The following is a 17,313-nucleotide window of genomic DNA, read 5'->3' on the forward strand; positions in this document are numbered from 1 at the left end:
TTAAATATGATAGCTCTAAAAAAAAAATAACATCATCATTGCACTTAGGCGGGGAGATTTTTATTGAGAGAGCGACACGTGGGCAATGATGACGTCGGTATCTTTTGTTTTACTAATAGTTAATAGATAGATAAATACCTTCGCTCCTACTAGTTCCTAGTGACCTGTAACCGGTTAAGTAGGTAATTTTTTTTTAATTAATTTTAATTTACACACGTGTCATGACGTGATTGGTCAAAAAATAATTTTTTATTTTAATTTTGTTTTAAAAAATGATTATTAATAATTAACACTAATTAATTAATTTTATTTTTTTTTTTACTTTAAAGAAAAAACTAAAATTAACCCCAAACCCTAGCCCCACCGCGACCTCAGCCACCTTGCCACACCTACCACCAGCCAGCAGACGAGGCCTAGAGTAGCAAGCTTCGCCGCGCCGTTCTCTTACTCGGAGCTGCTCTCCAACCCTCCCCTACCCTTTTACCCACCACAGCCATTAACGAAATCAAGGTGTGTGAAGAGGAGGGCCAAAATCGCCAAGTTGGAAGGGGATATGGGTCGAAATCGGAGCGTGGGGAAGGGGAGGTAGCCGGAAAAGGGATTGGGGAAGGGAAGGGGGCTGGGATCGGGACTGAGAAAGGATTTCGAGGGTTGGGGACAGGGTTTCGTGGCGGTGTGGAGGGAGGTTCGTGGGATGGGGAGGGAGGGCGTCGGCGCTGCGAGAACGCTTCTAGGTGGTCGGCGCTGTGGGAGAGCTTCTTGGGCGGTCGTCGGTGGTGTGGGACAATGGAATCCGGTAGCTGCGCCGGCGGGGAGGGTGGTTGTGGCTGGTCGAGGTTTTTGAAATAATTAATTAATTTTTTCTTGTTTTTTTTTTTAAAAAAAAAAACTTTTGTTAATTTTTTATTTTAATTTGTTTGACCAATCGTAGGCCGACACGTGTCAGGACGACTTGTGATAACAGGTTAGTTGACCGGTTGGGACTATTAGGAGCGAAGTGGATATAAAGGTCGGATTATTTAAAATTAATCCAAAGGTGCGATTATTTTTGGCGGACGGGCCAAAGGTGAGATTATTCCGGGCAATTTTTCCTTTTTTTTTCTTTTTAGGCATTGACTGCTCTAGCTGTCTAGCACCACCAACGTAACGATCTCCATTCATACTCCCTCTGTCCCTATTTTATTACCCCATTTGACTGTGCGCAATATCCAAGACGCGTCTTAAAACGTCTATATTTTTATTTCTATACACGTAAAAATTATATTCATAACTATATTTTATAAATTAATGGTAAATTATAGTAGTCAAAGTTTGACCCAAAAAATTACAATGGGGCAAAAATAAAAGAACGGAGAGAGTACGAAGTAAAAGTAATCTGCTATTCAAAAAAAAAAGTAAAAGTAATCTAATTGACCAATATACCCCTTCAAAAGAAATGACAACAGACCCATTTCGACCTTCCGAACAACCTATCCACCCGACCCAAACCCATACTCCAAAAGTGATGGTTTTGCAATTGTGAAAGTATAAAACCCTAAAAAACCCTAGACCCATAAAACCACTTTCACTTGCCTCCCTTCATCTCTTTCGCTACTCCATTTTCAGAGAAACCCAAAACTCAATCCAAAATGGTACTTTCTCTCTCCTCCTTCCTACTAATTTCCATGGATGTTTAACATTTACCTTGAATTTGTTTATGTATTGACCTGATTTTCTGATGATTTTTGCAGCCTTTCAAGAGATACGTTGAGATCGGAAGAGTTGCTCTTGTTAACTACGGAAAAGAATATGGCCGACTTGTCGTCATTGTCGATGTTCTTGATCAGAACAGAGTAATTCCCTTTTTTCCATTTTCCCTTTTTTATTAGGGTTTTTGATTTGCAGTTTATTTGTTGAATTTGGTATTGGGTTGAGTTTTGATTCTGCAATTGGAAATGTCGAATGTTGAATTTTTGTCGTTGTTATATATTTTTTTGATTTGTTAATGATATTAATTTGCTTGTATTTGTGCTTTTTATTGGCTATTTGTTGATTGCAAACATTCCCAAATCTTGTGTTTTTGATAGTTGTTTTAGCAAGACTTTATCTTTTACTGGGTATATTCATGAACTACTTGTATATGACTAATGGAAGTATGTAGGAGTTCATTCCTTTAGCCGCTTTGCTTGTCCATGCTCGAGTATTCAGTGTACTCAATACACTGATATGGAGTGTTGCTGTGAATTGTATGTTTAGAGACTGTATTTTGGCTGCATTGCCCGCTTGAGCTCTATTTAACCTCGGGTATTCGAGTTCTTGGCACATATAACATGGGCACGATGTTTCAACTTTCAACTGTACCCATAAATAGAATTATAATTGTAGAGTAGCCTAATCTATCCCGTGCACCCGCAAATGATTTAACATTAGATGCAATGTTTTTATCCCATGGTCATATGCACCCATAAATGACTGAACATTACATAATGGATTCGATTGGAACCCTCTATGCTCAACTCTTTGCAAAGTATATCTTGTGTGTTGTATATGCTCAATTATGGTTTGGGTTTTGGTCGAGGCTTGAATGGAGGTTTGTTCTAGTCTTAATGTGTTTGGAATTTTGCTTATAGGTTCTAGTTGATGCACCTGATATGGTCAGGGGTCAAATGAACTTGAAGAGGCTCTCTTTGACTGATATTAAGGTTGAGATTGAGAAGTCGCCAAAGAAGAAAGCCTTGGTTGAAGCTATGGAGGCTGCGGGTAGGGTTTCTTTGGTCTCATTTTGGTGTTTTGCCACTAATGCCTTTCGTATGCGTTGTGATTTAATTGGATTGATATTGCAGATGTTAAGAACAAGTGGGAGAACAGTTCATGGGGTAGGAAGTTGATCGTCCAGAAGAGAAGAGCTGGTCTTAACGACTTTGACAGATTCAAGATCATGTTGGCCAAGATTAAGGTTTGTGTTTCTATCCATCCTACAATCCCAATGTTGCCAAGATTAAGGTCTGTGGACTGGTTTACTGATTATCTGTCATTCTGTTGTACTTGTACAGAAAGCTGGCTCAGTTAGGCAGGAGCTTGCAAAGTTGAAGAAAGCAGCTGCATAAAATGTTAGGAATCAAGATTTTGTTATCTCTGGTTCATTGCGTTTTGATATTTAAGATTTAGAAAATTTTGATCGACTTTATATTTTGTGAAGTACCTACTTGATAGCAATGTCATTTCATTTCTTCTGTCTTGGTTTTGTAACGAATACTTTTTGCCTGAGTAATGAACTTAGAAATCTGCTGTTTGGAAGAGTTTCTAGAATCTCGACTTCATGTTATTTTCTGTTACTTTTTCTGTGGTATCAACTTTATTGGTTTCTCTTTACGTGTTATATGGATCAGACATGCAGACTTGAGGCTGTGTTAGGACAACTAGCAGGGGTGGCTGCTCCTGTGCTGAGTGATTTTGGCTTGCATATAGGTTCAGTTCACTAGTTGGTCTTATTAGAGAGGTTGGCTATTTGACACTGTTAATCTATGTGTACCCCAGCTAGTTTGGCATTACTTTTAGTTGTAGAGCTCAAGAACATGCTATTGTTAACATTTTCATATTTGGGTTACTCGTCAAGTGCCATTTTAGGTAGGCTTGATTCGTTGTGATGTGATTACGTTCAAGTCCTGCCGGTTACTGCCGGTTACTTGTATTCTTCGTATACAAGTAAACATATGAATATATCTCTCTTATTCACACTGCCGGTTACTTGTATTCTTCGTATACAAGTAAGCATATGAATATATCTTTCTCTGTGGTTTCGTATCTTCCCTTTTTCAACCTTGGTTAGCTACATTGATAGTTGCCTATGTACTGAATTTCGGATCTGTATGTTTATATTTTAACAAGTTTGCTTCTTGTTGACCATCTTGTGATTTTATCAAAGATTTCTGATTCTTTTCATGTTTAAATTAGGGGTAGTTTTTTCTGAACCTTCTGTCAAATTATGAAAACGAGTTTTTTTTTTTTTTTTTTTTTTTTTTTTTTTTTTTTTTTTTTTTGGAGTGAGAAAAGCTAAAACATCCTTTTGGATGATAAGGGAGAGCAATGAAAATGAGATTTTATTTTGGGATTTGAACACCATTGTCAAGACTTAGGGCTTGTTCTGTTTAGCTTCATTTCATTAGTTCAGTTTAGCTCCAATCAGTTCAGTTTAGCTCCAATCAATTCAGTTTAACTCCAATTAATTAAGTTGTTTTCAGTAAATCGAAACAAGCTCTTACTAGTTAACTCAAAAATCGAACTCTTTGAATCGTATTTGGTCTTGAAGACGAGAAAACACTTGTTTTTTTTTTTTTTTTTTTTTTTTTGGAAAAAAAAAATGTTTTCAATTAATTTAACTTAACATACCTAAAATTAAATGCATCTAAAGTATCACCTAATAATACCACATTAAAAGCATTTTTCGGCTACTATTTTTCTAACTTTATGCTAACTCTCCAATTTCAACCAAAATTTTTGCTACTAGTGTAATTAAATCCTAGCGACTTATAATATTTTTGCCGTACTCTATTGACTTCGGAGTACATCATTTGTCAATATAGCTTCGATTGATACTAACTTTAAAAACTATAAATACGAAGTTGTTGATATTATAAGACAATGTTAACAAGATCTCACAACAACGAATTAATTTTTTATGTTTTAAAAGTGTATAACATATCAAAGGTCAAAATGAATAGCAGCTAAAATCAATACGTAAAAAAGAAGAATTATTGTGAATTTATTGATTTATATCTCCCAAAAATCTAAATCTTCCTATTTTCGGGTAACAAATTAGTAGAAATAAAATCATGGTTATGAAAGCTGATTCACTGCCCTTTATAGCTTAATTTAAATACAAGCAATAAAAAAAAATGAAAATTAAATTAAAGTTGCCTTCATATTTTAAGTAACAAGTAAATGAGTAATTCATTTCAAATGAAAAAGGAAAGAATAGCCTTATTACTCCCTTTAATAAAATTATTATTGTATGATTTCCTGCAATAAACATGCCACATTAAAAGCACTTAAACATTGCTTAAACAATAGGTTATAAAAACATTAGACTTTATTATAAACTTTCACAATTTTCACGTTAACAAGGGAAGTAGAAATCTGCCTAATTCCTAAATCCTCTGTTAATTCATTTTTAAGCTAATTTTTCTCTTTCTTCTCCCACATCAAATGTTCTAGTCTTCTACCCATTTACACAAAGCATTCAAACTCTTCCTAGTTTCTACCATGAAACTCAAAAACATATATTCTAAATTACAGGTATTTTATTTTTCATTTGTTCATGTTTCCATTAAATTTTCTAATGATTTTTTTTTTTTTACTAGAAGATATGATTTGATGTGTAATTGTATGCAATGAAAACTATGATTGTTCTGGGTTAGCATTAGTCATTTACGTAATTACATTAATGTTCGGTAAAATTAGTTGTCTGTTGTGTCTCTGTAGTTGTTATTATGCAAAAGCCATTCTGAAAAAACTTCTCAAACTAGTTATTTCATTTTTAATAATATGTCGACCAAATATTTTTTGGTTGTTTGATCACGTGAAAAAGTCATAAAAGTCAAATAGAAGTCAAGTATGTAGGGAGATGAGATTAATTGAAATTTTTTTTTTAATAGAAAAGTTGGTAATTAATTTAACAATCCAATATTTTGCATGAAGATCAATGTTGAATTACACATTTTGGTTAAATTGGTGCAGGTTTTCAGGTGGAAGAGTCTGCTTAAGGGGTCTGATGATGTTGATGGGGGTGCTAATGTAAAAGGGTCTAAGAATGTGAAGAAGCCATCATGGATGACACCAATCTCACACGGGTATCATATTCTCGAGGCTCGGTCGTGGGGAGGAGAAGAGGATGAAGTAGAGAAGCTAGACAATGTAGTTGTGCAAAGAGAAGAAAAGGAGGGTCTTGAGTTGTGGTTTTATGGTGTTTCGGATGCTAGTATTGGTGATGGCATCAGCAGGTACTTGCAGTCAAATTTTTTTGACAGGAAATTTAAGGAGGTATGATCATGTATCAATTTTCAGTTATACCTTTGCTATGTGAGACTCTTTTGACTGTGTCATGTGTGTAATGATTTGAGGCGTAGTTTACTGTGTTAGCATGAGAGCATTCGAGGAACTCCTAGTTGATTCCTGATGTTGTTTATGAGACAAACTTACTTGCAGTAAGTTATGTACCGTGATCAAGTGTTTGACAAGATTATATTGATGTTGAACTATAGTCTCTGGTGGTCAAAGCTAGCAAAGACACAATGAGAAAGGCTTACCTTGATGCAAGAGCGAAGCTTGAGAGTGATAAACCGGAGAAGATGGTAAAATCTGCATCTGCAATGATTATCAATGGGGAGAAGATTGTGATGGCGCAGATGGGTGGTTATAGAGCTATTGTGTGCAGAGATGGTATGGCTCATCAGTTGCGGGTTACACATCAGTATACCGGAAAAAGGCATTGGCCTCACCGGCTGATTTCAGGTATGAACTACTTGTCTACTTCAATTCTATCTTGTTGTTTGTATGTGGAACTTGGAAACTATTTTTTTGGTGATGAACAGTTGGAGAAGGTTGATGACATTACTTGTCTACTTCCATGGCTGCATAACAGGGGCAATGCGCATTCCAAGAGTACGCATACAAGCATGTCATACAGGGAGTGAATCAAGCAGAAAACAGACAGATAGTTTAGAATTGATTGCTGCTTCTGAAAGAATAGATTCAGAAACTGAATTTATTATCTTAGCAAGTAATGGTATTTTTGAGGTAACATTATATCATTATACTCTTACATAAATATGACCATAGTGTTTGTGAAATGTAAAACTATTGTCTGCAAAAGTTCTCTGCCTGAAATTTACCCTTGCCTATCAGGTAATGAGGAATCAAGAGGCAGTGGACCTCATCAGGCACATAGATGATCCTCAAGAAGCTGCCGAGTGCTTAGCAAGGGAAGCGTCTATGAGAATGAGCAGGAGCAATATTTCTTGCGTAGTTATTCGTTTTGATTAGAACAGGCCACAGGGTACATATTTAATGCCTTTTGATATACGATCACATCAGGTGATTAACTGTAAGTCTGTAACTAGAGGTAGATTGAAGAGCACATGTATAAACTGTATAAGCAGTGAACCGTGGTTTTTCTCTTAAATCTCATATAATAAGATAAGGAAACCAAGATTTCAATTTGCCATAACAATCATGAACTATTTTGATTAAGAACAGTTTAAAAAAGTAAAACCAATTGAGTGCAAAGCAGGTGAAGAGAACAAGTCCTAAGTACTGTGCCACGAAAGAAAAGATCTAAGCTGTACCCTTCAGAATCAGGGCTTCTTTCACTGGTTCAATATAATAGGCAAATAATAATATACTTTCCTCTGAAATTACCATGATCAACTAGGTTTGGTTTGTACATTCATATTCAAGATGTATAGTTATCAAGGCTTTACAACAAGATACCTACATGTCGCAATACATTGGGCGAAGGCGCAAAGCAATACATGCAACAGATTGTGAACTTTACAAGCTCGGGCATTAACATTTCCGACAAAGGCCTGTGATTTCTCACGGTGAAGAATCATTAAGTGAACAAAATCATGACTTTCATCCCAAGAATTGATCAACATCCTTTTCATGTGGCCAACTTCTTTTCGCTATTCTTACTTCGGAAATGAGACAGCAACGAGAATGGCCGAGAAGCTGCAATTGAGAAACCAGAGTTTAACTTCAAGAACATATAATCTAAGTAATAATGAAGGATAAACTCGATGAAAGACAAGTGCTTACACTTCTTTGGAGTATTACCAGCACTTGAGCTCTCCTCTTGAATCAGAAGATTCTTCACGGTAAAAGCTGCTCACAATAAGAGAATAAAGGTTAGTGGGAACAGGGGATATGTTCACACTGTGGACACCCTGAATAATAATAAGTGGAAGTATAGAGGTCAGGAAGTAAAAATCAAGCAGCAGAAGACGAATTATATAAATGCATGTTTGACATAGGGCTAGACTACATATACTGATGTAGTGACGCGTGCTGCTTCTGTTATTTTTGGTTAATTATGGCCTTATGCCCTTAAGTCAATCCTTGAAAGTATACTACACCAAATGAATATTTCATAACCAAAATATTTCACAAAAAAAAAAAAAAAAAAAAAAAAAAAAAAAAAAAAAAAATCACCAGCTACTTTCCAATATTCACAATTGATGTTGTAGGCTTGTAGCTATAATACCTAGAGTTTTGCCTATTAATCATTTCAGTGGCAAAGATATGACCGCAAAAGTAAATACAATTATCATCAAGACCACTGCATTCCATCAAGGTAAGACTTGAATATACCTTCACTAGAAGAACCATTCAATGCACTATCATCAGCTGCAGAGCCATCAAGAGTTACTTTATCTGACTCGATATTACGTTCACTTGTGGTCGAGTTCTTCTTTCCAAACATCAACAGCCTTTTAAAACCTTTTGACGATTTCCCTGAATCAGCTTCTGATGAAACAAGTCCTGGCTTATGAGCATCAGATACATGTACTTTTGTTGTCTGCATGGCTTTCCCTTCCATTTCTATGCTTGTTGGTGGTGCCTTCCCATATATCGACTCAGACATGCAGGGATCCTCCAGGGAGGGGACCCGGGCATAGGGTGGCTGGTATGGTTTTTTGCGAGTGTCAACTTGGGACAAATCTTGTGACACCTTTTCTGTCTGTCAGCAGAGAATGTTATATATACAAACGAGGCAGCTAACTAAGGATTAACACTCACTTTAAAAAGAGAGAGGAGGAGGGGGGGGGGGGGAGGGAGAAGAATTAATATAAAAGAATCTTAAGAATGTCATATCATCTCTTGTAAAGGTGTAAGGAAATCAAAGAACATTGATGTAGGCATGTAAGCGAAAACATTATATTAAATAAGAAAGAGAAAAAAATTCAACGCAACAACAAATGACAATCCAATATTTACTCAGCATGTACAGATCAACATCTTAAAAGGGATTTTCTTTTAAATTACCTCATCCAAGAAGGTATGAGATTGCTCCTTAACAGAACAATTTGATGTTTCTCGGTCAACTTCTTTCACATTAATAGGTGAAGCTGGTAAAGGGACAGCTGCATCTTCCTCTGCTTTACCAACTTGATTGTAGGCATGAGATTGCATTGTTTGGCCGCTCATACCGTCTTCAGGTGCGTGGGTGATGGGTGCAGAAGGTTTCTCACATTCAAGCATTACAACTGTCTTTTCAACTACTGTATTGTCATCATCCCTATGAAGTGGAATTTTGGCACTGTCTCTATTCACCTTAGCACTTGCAAGACCACTAGAATGTGTCTTGTCATTTGACTTCTGGGACATCTCTTTAGCACTTGCAAGACCACTAGAATGTGTTTTGTCATTTGACTTCTGGGACATCTCTTTAGTAGGTTTTCTTTGGGCAGTTACTGTGGATGCTTTGGATGCTCTAACCTTCAATTCTGGACGAGCGGAAGACTTTTCTTTGTCTTCAATGGAAGTGGCAGGCATCTTTTTTTCAGGTGTTTTATATCTAGCAACTACTTCAGCACTTCCAGCCTTTCCTGAGGATATGCGATGGACTGTGACTTTTGGATCAGATAATCTTCTGATCCTGGATACTGCTGCCATTGAATCTGGTGTAGCACCAGTACTCTCTGCCTTTCTTGACCTCAGTGATGAAGCTGACCTAGTTAGCCTATTTGTACTGGTACTACTTACATTATTTAATCTCCCTGACTTGGAAGATTTACTGGTATCAGGAGAAACCTTGGATATAAATCTTAATGTGGATCTCTGTAATGGTGAGCTTGACCCAGGCTCCGTGTCACTAAATTTTGAGCCTTTCTGAGAGACAGGAGAAAGCTTGGGCATGTGTTTTTTCACCTGTTGTGATGGCAACGTTGACTGAGCAGTATTGGCGCCACTTTTAGCAGCAATTCTCTTTTGCCTCTCTAACTTTAATGCTTCTAATCTTTTCATTTGTTCTTCTTCCTGAAAATAGATTAAGAGCAAAAAGGTTCTTTTAAAGGCAGCTTTTAGTCCTTTTACTGGTTTCCTTTATCACAAAATACAGTATTAATGAAACATTACAGAATTATCAACAAGCTAAAGGACTTTGGCACAACGTAAAGAAAATGCCCTAGAAAATCCAGAGAATGCAATATTTTTAGTTCTTTAAAAATAAACATAGAAAGCTATTCTGTTATATTGTCTAAAATAAAGGATTTCACCACAAATCTAGGGAAAACACACACACACACACAGAGACAGAGACAGAGGGGTATTGCAATGAGGATCCTAGACACTGACATGAAACAGTACAAATCAAGGGCAATCGTTTGATCAATAGACAGCTCAGGCCTGCAAGGAGAAAAACTGTACCTTTTCCTTCTTTAGCTTTTGCAGATCAGCCTTATAAGCTCGTAGTTTTTCTGCGCGTGCTCGTGCATCTTCAGCAGGGCTCAACTTAGTAAGTTTTTCTCTTCTTGTACCCACTGAGGTTCTTCTCTCAGCCTTTAACTTTTGATCTTTGACTGCCTTCCTTGACCCTCCTTTGGCATCCATAGCAACTTCCTTCTTACCACTCAGTTTGGCAGCATCTTTAATTTGAGCCTGCATCTCACAGTACATAGCTGGGTCATAACCATTAGGCTGATCCTCCGTCGCACGATTAGGCATTAAATTTAAAACATTTGGCTCGTAAGTGTGGTCATCTGTCTTGTGAAGCACCGAAGGGAGCTCACAATCCATATCCATAGCTGTCCTTCCATCACCTGTAACTTGATCTAGCGAACCTGCTCTTTGCAAGACCATGAAAGACTCATCCGGCATGCCATGTGATGAGCCCTTATTATTGGTATGAGATGGACCTTGAAACCCATTTCTGATGACAGGATCTAGGGAAGGGTCCCACATAGCTGTCAGCTTTTCTTGTTTATTGAGCACATATTCCAGGTTCGTATCCATAGATCTCCCATGACCACCACTCCGGCCCCCTGATTCCATAAATTGCAGATCTCTTTTGCTATTATGCCTTAAGTTTGGATCTTGACCATAGCTCAGCATTTGATCATCCATAGGTTTCCGCAAGCAGGTTGCATCTCCAGCAATGTCAACACTTTCACCCATATCTACATCATGATTTTTACCGATGTTATGCATTCCAAGAGCAGACGAGTCATCCTTGATAGAAGATTGTTGCTTTCTTCCTTGAACATTACCTTCCATTGCGAACATGCTACTCCTTGCAGAATTATTATTTTCATCAGCATCCGTTAGTAAGAAGTTCTGGAAAGCTTGCCAGTGTCCATCATCTCCTGCCTGTCCAGATACTCTTTCTTTTCGTGGATCATCCGACTTCAAATAGACTCCTTTCTTTTTCAATTTTTTGGTTTCATCAACCTTCATTTGCCCCTCATCATCAGTTCCAGAATCTGAACAAGATTGTGGATCACTACTATCTGAAGAGCCTTGCTTCGTAGAAGTAATATAGTTAAGGTTCCGGATTACAACAGTTTTCTTTCTGGAAGTCTTGCTACCTTTATTCTTGGGTTTTGTACTCGTTAAATCTTCATCATCTGTAACATCATCATGCATTTTTCCGGAAGCATCTATCTCTTGAGTTTCAAATTCAGCACTCATGTCTCGGCCATCCATTGAATGCCTTCTCTGTCTTGTTTTCCGATCAGAATGTAATCTTGAATCATCATGTGGCGAATAAGGTGGCTGGAAATAAGGGCTCTGCCCCATAAAGTTCTGATAGTAAGGCATACCCTGCATGGGATATGGTTGAAAAACTGGCATGCCATTTGCTTGAGGATGCATTTGCCAGGGTGGGTACATAGGATGTGGGAACTGGCCAGGGCTGTACTCATGTGGGTTCAAATGTACTTGATCTGCTAAAATATTAGGTATAAGTGGGCATATTTTAAGAAATCATGGAAAGAGAAACATCTAGGCTACCAAGGAACATGATGAAACTACTTTGAAGAAGAAACTAGCAGTAAGAAACATCCAGACACCTATCACACCAACACAAGTTTCTGCTCCAAAAAAATAAATAGAGTGTAACACTACCATTTACCAACATGGAATATGGCAATGAATAGTGCGCATACTTCAGAAGACATACAAGCTATTCTTACATTCATTCAGCAGCCGGCACGATTTCAGCCCAAAAAGGGTAGGATATTCACAACATATAAAATCAAACATATAATTATATGAAGGCCCATCTAAGGGGTTTTTTGATTGGATCATTTGGAATGGGTTGAAATGGGGTTGGAATCCATTCCATCTATTTTTTTTGTTTGGTTGAGCTTTTTAATTATGGAATCTCATACCCAAGGGGTTCTAACTCTACCCCATACCCATAAAATCCTATACACTTTGTCTATAATCCCCATACCCCATACCCATACCCATACCCATAAAATCCATTCTATTAATGAAGTATATAAATCATTCCAACAATAAAACCAAACAACTTTAGACTAGTATGGGTTTTAGAATCCATCCTCTCTAGTATGAGATTCCATACTAATCCATTCCAATATAATGAGCCAAACACCCCCTAATTGATTTTAGATGTTTGAATAATAAACCAGATTATTTTTTAAAAAAACAGAGCTTATTTCTGAAACTTGATTGAAAGTGGCTAGGAAATTTGACAGACGAGAACAAGCGGGCTACCAAGGCCCCCGATTAACTTCAAGCAAGTCATCCCAAAAATGAATTGGTATACTTGAACAGTTTGTTTTTCAAGCAACTCAAAGTGTCAGTCCACACTATTTCTATATGAGATTTATCTAAGAACAGCCTAATTTTAGACAAAGTTTACCAAGTTATAGAATCTAGGCAGGAATAGGATCCTAAAAGTTCATGTGATCAAACCAAATAAGGTTAAAACCTTGAACCAATAAATTAATAAAACCACAATGAACTATGTGCAGTCTAAATACTTGAACAGTTTATTTTTCAAGCAACTCAAAGTGTCAGTCCACACTATTTCTGTATGAGATTATCTAAGAACAGCCCAATTATAGTATAGACAAAGTTTACCAAGTTATAGAATCTAGGCAGGACAAGGATCCTAAAAGTTCATCTGATCAAACCAAATCAGGTTAAAACCTTGAACCAATAAATTAATAAAACCACAATGAACTATGTGCAGTCTAAGTTTGCTGATAGCCTACTATTGAATGATAAATGTTACAAAAATCACAAGGAAGATTTAATAACCCACCTGTATTAGCCACACATGATACTCCCTTCTTTTCCTCACCCTGCGGGCTTGATTCCTTGAATTCCTTCTGTTCGCTTGGGCTCAGAAACACAATACCTGCTGCATTTGTAGAAGGCATGTCTGGCCGGCATGACATTGCATCAGCTGCTTCAACTTCAACCCACTGACCACTTTCATGCTTTGCCTTCCATAAGTCCAAAAACTTTTTGCATGCATCCCTGTGGCATGAAAATCACTCATTAGTAAAACAGTATCCCTAAACGCAAAAGTTGCCAAAGCACATGAAAAAATGATACATGCTTAATCACTACACAGTTTACAGTTTTACACCACACTGTTTGGTTAGAAGCTTACATCATTCGTGATGCCCCAAAACATTCAGCAAAAGCAAGCAGTGCAGCTATGTTATCAATCTCAAAGCCAGCAGCAACAGCACGTGCAAAAGCCATGCCTTGTTCTTTTTGTAGCACAGATTTACGTGTCTCAAGAACTTGTACAAGTTGAACTCTGATAAAGCATTTCAACTATTAGATCTACAAAGCTAATTTTTACACTTATTTAAGCTCAGTAAAACCACAGAAGTGCTTACTTTGAATTCTCCTGTACACTAGATGCATTTTCCTCTGATTGATTGCTGGGGGGCTGCAATACAAAAAGATTAACCATTTTCTTTTTTTAACCCAGTGGCCAGTTTAAATTCTACTTTGTTTATAAAAAAAACACACACGCCAAAGTTACCTGGTAAAGCACAATTGCATTCTCTTCATTACAGCCTGGCGCAGGTTTGGTGCCTGTTCAATGTCAAAAGTCGTTATAAAATCACAGTAAATCTTAAAGCACTTGAAATAGTCCTTAATTTGCAATTAAATGCTCTGTTATAATTACTCTGTATATAGCCATCAGAAAGGAAACAGTAAAAAAACCAAATGCAAATTTTATATTTGAAGCAGATGATAGTTTGTAGTAGAACAAAAAAGAAGATAATTTTTATCAATTTTTTTGAGGTACCTTCAAGCCTTTCCTCAGATTTTGCTGGAAGGCCTTCAACCTGACAAACACAAGATAATTAATAAAATGCAATCACAAAATTTATCTAAGCTAAGTTAGCAGCTGTCACACAAGGTAATCTTTATAGATTGTACATTTGACATGTGTGTACTTACATTGTGCAACCCATTATCATTGCTGTTCTGAAGGGAAATTGCTTTATCAATCTGTAAGATTTCTGATTCTATAGTGTAGACTCGCTCAAGGATCTCTGGACTACTCACAAAACGAACAAACCTATATACAAGGATATAAAATCATATACTTGGAAAAGAAAATGGATAATGAAATAATATTAACTGCCAGGCAAAATAATAAATAAAAGTGACATGGAATCAACAGTAGACAGTTTTAGAATCAACAAAACCTTTCCACTGTTCCCTTCGTAAACCATGCTGCATCACTTCCATTCTTTGGTTCAAGGACAATAGAATATCCTCCCTTCCCTATCTGCTCCTCAGCTGCCTTCAAATGAGCCAAGAAAGGTTTCAGCAAACCAGATGCAATCTTCTCACTTTTCCCGTTAGCATTTATCACTAGGTCACACCTGATGAAAGAGCAGCAATAAGATTGACTTCCTCAGAATATCAGTTGCCAGATTGAATACTTATCGGCCAGAACATCGCATTTGGTATTAACCCAAGAGCAAAACTAGATTTAACTAACTCTCTTCATTAGAAAATTTTAATCGCATTGACTAATTTGGGATGTCCAAATTTATTTATTTTTTTATACATATAGGGATGGCTTATGAAGTTATGATTGAATTTCCAAAAACACCCAACTAAGAGTAAGCAACTGTGTGAGCGTGTGTGGTCCAATTATTGCAGCAATGAAGCCATTTCTAATCCTACCATGAAAGATTGAGACAATGTGTAACAAAATTTGGACTGCCAAAACAACTACTCGGTTATAACTGCAACTCTAATACATATCTTAATGTCATCCACAAGCATACAATCAATATTTACAATTTCATAGAGACCTATCCACATTCACCTCTTTGCAAATTTGCAAAATACCCAAATTAACATAAATCAACAAGACATTTCAAATACCGGTAGGTAATATTTCTAAGTTATCAAAATTCAAGACTGGAGAATTTGGTAGCACAAGTTTAATCTAACGTATTTGGTATACAATAAATATACTAAATACTTTCACAATAATATACTGAAAATTTTATTTTAATATTTAGTGCCAATTTAGGCAACATGATTATTATTTCCAAAACAAAGTAAAGGCAACATAAATTTTCACAATAATTTTGTTGACCCAATTCATACTTCAGAATTATAACAAACCTCATGTAAATATTTTAATACAAATAGAAATTACCCATTTCAACCAATAATTCAACAAAATTAAAGAATCAAAATTTTAAAAATTAACCCACGAAAAAACTGGGACAAATATAAAATAAGCAAGTTTCCCTATATTCAAGTAAAGCAATGCAAAAACACCCAAAAAAATTAAATTAAAAACAAGATAATTAGGAAGAAATTGCAAGTGAAAAAATTCACCTGGTTCTAGTGGGTGTGAGCTGGAAGACAATAGAATCAAGGCGAGTACTGGACTTCATTAGCTTCATGAAGAACAATTAATCAATTAAACTAACCCAAAATCTGAAGAGAGAAAATAAAATAATAATTTTTTAAAAAAAAAAACCCAATTAAAATTCTCAAAACTCTACTGTAATCATGCTCAAATTAGCATAATTTTTTCCGGGAAAAATTAAAAAAGATCTAACTTCTGGGAAATCCTTAGACTAATAAAAATTTACTTTTTTGACAGCTCAAAAAGATTCCTTTTTTTTTTCCTAAGGAAAAGTATGGAGGAAATTAATGGGTAAAAGAAGCATTAAAAGGGAGTTTGAGCAGAGAAAAGTAGAGCTTGCTACTACTTCAATGGAGAGAGAAAATGAGTGAGACCCACCAAATGGGAGAGTAGGAGTTAGTAGAGTAAAAGGTATAACGGCAACAAACAAATTAAATTAATGAGAGGAAAGAGAAAATTAAACAAGGAAGATCCAAAGATTCCAATTTCAAGGAGCAATATGATGTTGTGTTTTTCCTCTCTGTTCTTTCGCCTTCTTTGTTTCTCCTCGGTAGGAAACTAGGAAAATGTGTTGGTAACTCGGTAGTCGTTAGCTCGTATGGGTGTTAATGAGACGAGACATGAAGAGTTTGTTTTCTTCGGCTTATTTTCAGTTCAATTCAACTCAGCTCTAATCAATTCAGTTTAGTTTATTTTAATTCAGTTCAGTTCTTAAATCCCTCTTTTATAAAATATTCAATTCAGTTTAGATCAGCTCATCTTCAATAAGTTCAGTTCAATTCAACTCAATTCATTCAATCAGAATAGGCTTGAAGAGCTCGAGCTTAATTTTTTTTTCATTTTTTGGACATCTACTTGGGATCTATTCATATTTACTGAATTGAGCTTAACTAAACTGATTGAATTTACAATAATGAAATTTTGTCCAAAAGATATTAATATATTCACTGTTTTGTGATGAATGACATTATATGTTTAAAGTGGTGAAAAGGGTCCTCATAACTCACTTTTATTGTGAAGAGGGACCTTGATATCTGAAGATGGTTGCTAACTTCACTTTTTGACGTTGACCATCATGTGAAATGCACGTAATGTTTAATAAATGCATTTTCCTTCTTTTTTCCCATGACTTTAAGTAAAGAAACAAATTTTGAAAGAAAATTTGGGGATAGAAAGAGAGAGAAAGTGAAAACATGGGGAAAAAATGAAAGGATCTTTTTAAAACAAGACCAATAAAGTAAAGTCAACGGTCATATTTCGACGTCAAAGTCCCTCCTTACAACAAAAGTGACTTATAATGACTTTTGAACATATAAAGGTCCTTCTTCACAAAAAAAGAAAACATATAAGTACATTTCCAAAAAAAAAAAAAACCCTTACAATAAACACGGAGTGCATGCTATTAAAGGCGGTAAAATCACATAGTATTTATAAAAGCTTCA

The 17,313-nt window shown here is 36.2% G+C and overlaps 3 protein-coding genes across 6 annotated transcripts; 2 read left to right on the forward strand and 1 right to left on the reverse strand.

The window, feature by feature from the left end:
- The first annotated feature begins 1,485 nt into the window (after positions 1–1,485).
- LOC110689409 (60S ribosomal protein L14-2-like) lies at positions 1,486–3,288 on the forward strand. The gene is made up of 5 exons (XM_021866193.1): positions 1,486–1,631; positions 1,731–1,832; positions 2,610–2,739; positions 2,823–2,935; positions 3,033–3,288. The coding sequence occupies exons 1-5, from the start codon at positions 1,629–1,631 to the stop codon at positions 3,084–3,086; spliced, it is 402 nt and encodes a 133-aa protein (XP_021721885.1). The 5' UTR covers positions 1,486–1,628; the 3' UTR covers positions 3,087–3,288.
- A 1,791-nt stretch (positions 3,289–5,079) lies between these two features.
- On the forward strand, positions 5,080–7,215 carry LOC110689411 (putative protein phosphatase 2C-like protein 44). 2 transcript variants are annotated; one of them, XM_021866198.1, is made up of 5 exons: positions 5,080–5,274; positions 5,716–6,018; positions 6,240–6,489; positions 6,620–6,774; positions 6,883–7,215. In XM_021866198.1, the coding sequence occupies exons 1-5, from the start codon at positions 5,242–5,244 to the stop codon at positions 7,018–7,020; spliced, it is 879 nt and encodes a 292-aa protein (XP_021721890.1). In that variant the 5' UTR covers positions 5,080–5,241; the 3' UTR covers positions 7,021–7,215. The 2 variants fall into 2 exon arrangements, with proteins under 2 accessions (XP_021721890.1, XP_021721889.1); XM_021866197.1 differs by lacking the exon at positions 5,080–5,274 and having other exon boundaries at positions 5,604–6,018.
- A 142-nt stretch (positions 7,216–7,357) lies between these two features.
- LOC110689410 lies at positions 7,358–16,423 on the reverse strand. Of its 3 annotated transcripts, XM_021866196.1 has the most exons (14): positions 16,250–16,423; positions 15,838–15,899; positions 14,682–14,861; positions 14,431–14,551; positions 14,276–14,315; positions 14,006–14,058; positions 13,857–13,909; positions 13,622–13,774; positions 13,268–13,485; positions 10,405–11,921; positions 9,022–10,014; positions 8,347–8,716; positions 7,795–7,860; positions 7,358–7,707 (listed from the first exon to the last, which is right to left on the reverse strand). In XM_021866196.1, exons 2-14 carry the CDS (start codon positions 15,894–15,896, stop codon positions 7,640–7,642), a joined length of 3,891 nt encoding a protein of 1,296 aa, XP_021721888.1. In that variant the 5' UTR covers positions 15,897–15,899; positions 16,250–16,423; the 3' UTR covers positions 7,358–7,639. The 3 variants fall into 3 exon arrangements, with proteins under 3 accessions (XP_021721888.1, XP_021721886.1, XP_021721887.1); XM_021866194.1 differs by having other exon boundaries at positions 15,838–16,423; XM_021866195.1 differs by having other exon boundaries at positions 10,405–11,918; positions 15,838–16,422.
- Between the last annotated feature and the right edge of the window lie 890 nt (positions 16,424–17,313).

Source organism: Chenopodium quinoa, unplaced genomic scaffold, assembly GCF_001683475.1.
Source record: "Chenopodium quinoa cultivar QQ74 unplaced genomic scaffold, ASM168347v1, whole genome shotgun sequence".
Classification (NCBI taxonomy): Eukaryota; Viridiplantae; Streptophyta; class Magnoliopsida; order Caryophyllales; family Amaranthaceae; genus Chenopodium; species Chenopodium quinoa.